This window comes from Centruroides sculpturatus, unplaced genomic scaffold (assembly GCF_000671375.1).
Source record: "Centruroides sculpturatus isolate CEXI.00-Female unplaced genomic scaffold, Cexi_2.0 scaffold48, whole genome shotgun sequence".
NCBI classification, from domain to species: Eukaryota; Metazoa; Arthropoda; class Arachnida; order Scorpiones; family Buthidae; genus Centruroides; species Centruroides sculpturatus.
In genome coordinates this window covers 1,221,065-1,229,522 of record NW_019384294.1, presented here as the reverse complement: position 1 = coordinate 1,229,522, position 8,458 = coordinate 1,221,065, and the positions used below count along the sequence as shown (strand labels likewise).

Here is an 8,458-nt window from a genome sequence, read left to right as displayed (position 1 = left end):
TATATATATTTTAAAACTTTAAAATGTATATTTTGATAAATTTATAAAAATTGAAGATTTAATCTCATAAAATTTATGCTAATAAACACTATAAATTTAAACAATGGTATGGAAATAGATGGCATATGATTGGATGTAATGAGAAATATGAAATGTTACAGTCAATGTTAGTCAAATGGAAATGTCAAACCTGTCAATGGTTCAAGAACATTTTTTCATATAGTAAAATAAAAAAGGTCAGTATTTGTATATCTGTTCTATAATTTGTAACAAAAATACAATTCTATAATTTGTAACAAAGATAAGTAAAATTGTAATATTTTAATTTTGTAGCCTGAAGAGGGATAAAAAATATAGTTATCACCCAAATGCATAGTGGTGTAAATAAAAAGATTTTACTAAATTTTCCTTAGCTGTGCATCTGAGTCTGATTAATGCAGATAAAGAAGAAATGATACTAACATATTAATGTTTTTTAAGTTTGGTTTTTAAATTTGTAAATTTTTAAAATTTCTATACAAGATTCTGCACTATGCATCTAGTACAAATACTGTCATAAGTCATGAATTGACAATATTTCCAAACTGCAGTTTCAGCATTTAACTCTGAAGACTGTAATGTTTAATTAATTCACCTGTTGTAAGGGTGTCATAAGCATTGTTGATTTATTAACCACAAACAATTCTGTTTTGACATATAAAGCTGCTGCTGAATCTAATAGTAAAATCAAGAACTTTGGTCATTTATATGTTTAATTTACAAGTTTCCAGTATATAATTCATCAAATTATACTGTACAGATCCCATTATTTGACTAAATATTTACAGATATAATAAATTTAGTGTTTGAAATTATATATAACTCTGTACACTGAAAGTTAATATAATGGAAGAATATAGCATCAGATTTCTTTTCTTTCTGAAAATAATTGTGAAAAAACATTTATATGTGATAACATTATAATACTATTCAATACTATTTTTCTCCCAAATACATAAAGTGAAGCACTACAGTTTGGACTACTGATTATTATTTTTAAGCTCATTACTAAAGAAATAACTATAATCTTTAATTTCTGCATCACCAAATAACAAAAATGCATGCAATAGTAACTAAGGTTATGTTTTTAAGTTAAGAAGTTGGGGTACTCCCCATTTCCACGACTAAACACTTTTTGATACCTTTTCCCTTTTTTTTTGTACCTAAATTGAGTATATTTTGTATATTTTTCTATTTCTAATTATAAATTTGTTATTAATCAATATTATAAAATTTTTAAGTAATAATTTTTTTGATATTTTGATATTTGAATACATTTTTCTGATGTAAAATAGTGATGCTTGGTAGTATTGAATAATTATCGAAACAGCATTTCCAATAACAAAGTTGGAAAAATGAATACTGGCTAATATTACTAATGTACAATATTACTGGTATCAGGAATTAATATCAAAATTTACAAAGTTATTCAATTTACTGGCCTGATGCCAACAAACTTTGAAATTGTCAATGAATTTCATTTGTAATTTAAATAAGTTTGATTCCAGTAGTAGCAGTTAAATGATTTCCAACTGATCTCCTTGGATTCCCATTCATTTCAAATTCATAAATTAAAATTATATTTTTGAATGGGTGGCAAATTTCAACTGTAAACAATTCTGATTTAAATCTGAAAATGAATCCTTTCCAAAATTTTAAATGTCTTCCAGTAATTGGTTAGAAAAAAATCAATTGACTAAAGGTGATTTAAAAGCAGTATAAATAGGCATCTCCATTAGGTATCTCTACTTTCTGATGCCATTTTATCACAAAGTAAGTACATTTATATTTTTAATATATCATATTGGCTCAAATAAGTCTATTAACCCTATGTTTTTTCTAGTTTTTTTCAAATCTTGACATAATAAAATTTCTACGATTTTTATGTCTTAGAAGTAGAATAATGAAACAATATTGAAATAAACCTGTTTAAGTACTTTAATTTGTTATAATTGTTTTTGATATAGAATTTCATCAATTAATAACTGATATTTTGATAATATTGATTGCTTGTTATCAATTATTGCACAATATCATATCATTTATATAAATTACAGATTTCATGATATCAAACTTTACTAATGTAACATAATAAGGATGATTCCATTGTTCTTTTGTGGTGACATTGGTGAGGAAGGGATGTGAAAACTGGTGGTGACATGATAGCTTACCAGTTTTAAAAATGTCAAAGAATCCAAAGTCAAAACTGAAAGAGCTAGTAAATAATTTTAAAGATGAAGAAATTATGACCAACAACAGAATTTTGAGATATGAACTATATGATGTTACCATAAATCCAGATGAAAAGCATCTCTCTTCACAGGTTAGGTAGGACATTAAATGTACAAAACATATTTCCAATAAGGAAAGAAAGAAGAATGAAAAGAAGAAAGAGTTTTATTTTGGCATAATTAAATTCTACAAAGGAAAAATCGAGTAAGAAAAATGAACTTCATGTGAAATGGCTACAACTTTAATACAGATAGATAAATCATCTAGCATTCAAACTGTCTAGAAAAGCGTAACAAAAGTTAATCACTGACTAAAGCACACTAAAGAAAAGCTATGCGCAGCCTGCATATGAAGAAACTTTCAACAAAAACAAAGGAAATAATAGAAAACAACTCACTTTTTTTTTATTTTGGATGAAAGAATGTATGAACTAAAAAGCTACATTAACAGGAAAGCCAGTACAACCCATACTGAGTTTATGAATTAGAAAAGACAAATTCCACAACTGTTACACAGACCTTCAATGATACATGAAGGCCAATGATCTTAGTTTCTTTTCTTGAATTTCTTGAAATCTCTACTTTCTCATAAAAAGTATTCTGTCATGCTTGATGGAGGAATTTCTAATGCAAAATAAATTATCATGTTTGAAATGCTTTTACCGTCTAATAACCTCAAAATGAAATTTATAAAATGGAAAAAATAATAAATTTAATTTCATACTACTGAATTCCTGTGATTTTTTCTTTATAATAAATATTTTCTATTTATAAATTTATATTAAACAGAACATGCTCAGCAAATAATTAGCTTATCACAACACACCTTTCTTGTTGCTGCGATAGTTTTATTGAAAACTAATGTTTTCAGTAAAATTTATATTTAATTACTATTCTTGAATCATTTTCAAGCACACTAAACATATGCAGTACTTATTTATTGCCTTGAAAATTGGTATGTTTTATTTGGCAAAAGTTATGTTTCTTTTAAACAAAATTTTTCTTCATGATGAGACTTTGAAACACAATGTAGTGTATATAAAAACACTGGATTGTTCAACATCCTTTGAGATTTATATGTTATTTTTAGTAGACAAAAATTAAATATTCCTGGAATTAGAAGTATTCTAAACCCCAGTAATAATATTTTATCTCATTGGTTAAAAATTATAGCTAAAGTATGATATAAATGTAAAAACAATATTTATGATAGATACTCAAAGATATTTACTTTGAATCATTCTAGTTATTTTTTAAACAAATTTATGATGCATTATTAAATAATTTTTAAAATAAAGACAGAAAACAAATTTTCTGGAAAAATACAAAACTTTTAAATATGCCTATAACATATAAAAATGGGAAAAAATTAAAAAATATTACAACTGAATTACAAACATTTCTAATTTCATTTAATATTTATTTCATCTTCATTAGCCATTGTTTAATAAAGTTCATTAACAATAAAACAACTTTTGAGAAGTACAACAGATCACTTTTTATTTTGAAATTAAATATTTTTAGCATACTATTTTAAAACAAAAACAATTCAAAATAAGTTGTTCTAGAATTCTTGTTCCAATCTGTAATAGCAAAATGTAATGATGGGAGATGGTATTTCAAAAAACATTTAATTCCAAAATAAAAAAATAATCTTTACGACTCTTTAAAAACTTGTTTTAGCATTAATGAATTTCACTTCTATAACATGGATTCAATCATTATAAAAAATAATCATCATTTAATAAGTTTTTCCAAGAAAATGAAGTCATTTTGTAACATTGTATATCAATTAATGTTTTGTATTGTCTACTAAACATTTAGAAACATTAATATGTCTCAAAAAGCTAAATTTTTTCTAAATTTTAAAGATAAACTGAATGGGATTTGAATGACATTAGGTGATTATATCTAATAAAAATGCATTGAGGCTTTTTCCTCTTTCTCTATTGTTTGTTTTCCTTTAAGTTTTTATTATTTTCCTTCACAATGGTTATTCAAATTATTCTTGTTGAAACATGAGTTTTAATGTATACACATTAACATATAGATTTTCACATGAAAAATTTATATTTTGAAATTAAAATTAAAGTACAGAACATAATCAGTCAAAAAGTGAATTAGTAAGCTCAAGAATCATTATTATTTTATACAGTAATTAAATAAAATGTTTTTCCCATCTGAGTATTTCTTTATATACAATGGGATGTATTTTTCACTAACTAGATTGGATTTTTTATCAATAATTGTATTAATATTTAAAACAATAAATACAATTTACAAATCATATATGTTTTTTAAAGTGCAAATTTCTATGAAAAATTAAACTTTTCTGTCATAAAAAAAACATTGAAAATTTTTTTAAATAAATAAAATATGGAAAAATAATGATTTTCTAGAGAAAAAGCAGTTCACAAGAATATATCATCATAAAGAGAAAAAAATATGGATGGATTTGGTTTAAAACTAACGCTTTTCTGTTGTCTTTTTGATCTTCCAACTTTCTTACAGGAGGTGAGATGATCCATTTGAGAATCCTTTCCATCGACTGTCTACAGAAGGTAAACCAAAATTAACTAACTTCTAAAACTTAAAATAACATTATTGACAATGTATGTTTTATAAGATTGTAAACATATAATAAAAAAAATTTTTAAAGAAAAATATTTAATTGTTTTTCAAAACATTTGTAATTTAACAATACTTGCAATACTCTGTAAGATACCATGCATATTTCAATATAGAAAATAAGCATATAAAAAGATTTTTGAATAAATACATCAAAATTTTTATATCATTCTTATTCTTTGTTTATCTTCAAATATTAAGATAATTTTCTTCTACAGCAGATATAATATAATAAATAATAATAAACCTTAACATGTTAATTTTTTTCAATATTTATTTGAAAATTCTTAATATATATACTTTACTTTATCTCCAGTTATTATGTATATTTTGCTTTCACAAGGAAAATAACAAGTTTACTTCTGTATAATTTTAATGATATAACATTAAATACATTGGTTCTCTCATTAGCCACATATTTAGATAAATAATAAAAATAAAAATAATTTTTAATAATTAGAAACTTTCTTATAATTAAAGATTATACCTCTATATACGATCTTATTTCCAAAGAAGTTTTTCCGCTCCACATTTCAATACTGATGATATTCTCAAAAATGATCAAAATTACATGAAGAGAACACATTTAAATTGCAAAATTAAAAATTTTTTTTATATTAGTTGAAATATATTTTATAGTGTCTCAGAAAAACACTGTAATTTCCTCAATAAAATATTTTTAATTGACTTCTCCTGTTGATACATATGAATCTATCTCACCTACTATAAAAATTATCAGATTAATCATTAATTACCTAAAATAATATTTATTACAGTTTATATTTTTCACCTAATTCCTATAATTTAAATAAAATTTATACATTGGATATCTTATATTATAAATTTCCAAATAATAATGTCAAATTTAACATGCATAATATTCAATTATAAAATAAAATATATGGAAATAAAGAAATTTTGAAACAGTAGATATTTTCACTCTAAAACAATCAAAAGGATTAGTTCTAAACCAAATTCACATACCTAACATTTCATCAAGTCAAATCAAATTTATATAAAAAATTAATAATAATAAATAAATAAGTGTCAAATAACAATAAAATATTACAAAACATTTTTGTTTAAAAAAATATTTAAAAAAACCACTTATATCACTATTTTCCTTTATCATAGTCACTTTGTTTCAAAATTCTTTATCCCTAAAATTCATCCTGTCAAGGATGACTATGTAGATTTTAAAAAATTTTTAAATTTTCAATATTGATAAATACAAATATCATCATCATCATCATCATCATCATCATCATCATCATAAATACAAATATAACATTTTAATATTTTTGTTAATGAAAATGTTTAATATTATCCTTTCTCACGATACAAGACATTTAACAGGACATATGTTACCATTTGTATTTCTAATCTTATCCAGAAACCATGAAAACTTTTATTTAAATAAATAATAGATAAAACTTCAACATCAAATTTTAATTCCAAAATGGCTTTCAACTGTTGTATAGTATTAAAATTAATTCTCTTCACATAAGCTGTTTTAATAAAGATTCTTAATCAATTTGAAAAGTTACGTCAATCTTTTCTCATTTTATATAAAAAAAATAATTTCTTTCAAAGAAAACATCTATAATATATTTCTTTGCATTCCTTTTACCATTGATGCTATTATGTATCAGTTTAATCAAAGTAATCATTAATCTCTTGCTTTATATGAAGATCAAAATTTGTTCTTTAATTTAAACACAAATTTTCACAAATACTGGTAGATCTTTAATTTATCTTAAATGATATTGTGTATCCTATTTTATTTTAAACAAAACAATGTTAAAGTTTGAAAACACTTGGTTTCTTATTTGATGTAATCTGAAACCTGAAGCAGGCTCTTAAATGAGGCCGAAAACATTTGTTATAATAAATATGTTTTGCTGGAAAAGTAAGGAAGATGATCTTTCATTGCTTTAATTTTATCTTTCTATCTACCACACTGTTATCCATTATCAGACTTTTACTCTTAAAACAAATCTTTAATTCCAATAAATTTTCATTTATTCTTCTTCAGAGTTTCATTTTTTAAAAAATACAATCCAGAAAAATGTAATAAATTTTCTAATAAATTGCTGCATTTTCATAATATATACTTATTAGTTATGTAAAAATATAATTAATACTTCCTTCAAGCAATTTTTGTCAAATTAAAATTTCAGATTTACAGTACTATTTTTTAATGACTACTTAATTCCATGATCAGATTTATCATTAAATTTATAATACAGTCGACCCCCCTATAACGTGGGTTCATATAATACGAATTTGTATATTGCGGCGAAAAAATTGCGACCATATTCGTATAAAGATGCTAAAAGAGAGTCGTAAAATGCAGTAAAATGTCATCGCCGACTCATGATACGACAGATTGGTTGAATCTGGACCAATAGTGGACGAGCAGCCGAACTATTTACACACTATGGAGAGTTTAGGCAGGTAAGTTGAGTTTACTATCGTCTGTACAGTATATAAATTAGATACTGTAAGTCTAATACAGTACTGTAATTTTATACATTTCTTGTGAAAAAACATTTCTTATTCAACGGCCATAAAAATTATTTCTATTAATGATGTCTCCAAAGTTCAACGAAATTTTCGCAGAAAAATAACTTATCAGAAAACACACCCGCCATTCGGTGCGCTGCTCCGCGACGAAAGCAAGCTTAAGCAAGAACGGTGCACACTCGGTAAGTAATCCTACAATTTTTTGTTTATAGCATAGTTTATACAGATACCCAAAAAATTATACGTATTTTGGAAATGTTGAGTCAAATTAGTCTAGAATCGATTAATTTTATGGGAGAAACCTTTCAAACAGCCGTAGTCCATAAACTGCACACATGCCGGGCTGTGATTGACTCATGTATTTAAGGATTCCTACAGCGTGAAATTCTTATAAAGTGGAACGTATCTATTGCGTTATAGGGGGGTCGACTGTATACACATATATTTTTCTTATTTCCAAACTTACTACTCTCTATTTTCAAAAGTTATCATGAGCATTTTTATTTTCAATGTTCTCATTTTTTCCATTTTCAATTTTATCTTCAGACTGTATTTCATTGCATTTTTAGTTTAAACTTTATCAAGTTTAAAAGTTAACATAAGATATCAATAGTTTGTGTGTGCAACTGACTTCAATATTATAAACAAACTTGATCCATAATAGTCACTCATTCTTCAGCCATACTTTAATTTCATTAGCACATGAAAGTCAGTATCTACCACCTGCTATGAGGATTATAACAGATAGCAGATAATGACTGTAAGGCCATCTGATTATACTGAATGGATGTACCCTATAATAAATCTGACTTACGGAACCTTTAACCGATATGTGTCACTTTTTCTTTCAAAAATCAAACGTTTTCCTAACCCCTTCTGGGTTCTTCATCAGGATAACAGCTGGATCGAATATCGATTTCAAAAAGTTTTAATGATTCCGAACTTGACTCGTTCCATTCGCTTAATCCGTCACGTGATGTAATTGAAATTGTTCTATTTTTGACGGTCGATGTTCAAATTTAAGAGAACGATCC

The 8,458-nt window shown here is 25.0% G+C and overlaps 1 protein-coding gene across 1 annotated transcript in view; it reads right to left on the bottom strand.

Annotated features, from left to right (window-relative positions):
• LOC111619293 (protein polybromo-1-like) overlaps window positions 1-8,458 on the bottom strand; it is a 169,674-nt gene that overhangs the window by 112,280 nt on the left and 48,936 nt on the right. The window contains exon 4 of the mRNA XM_023361020.1: window positions 4,742-4,822. Within this exon, the coding sequence (XP_023216788.1) occupies window positions 4,742-4,822 (81 nt within the window). The remainder of the gene's footprint in view (window positions 1-4,741; window positions 4,823-8,458) is intronic.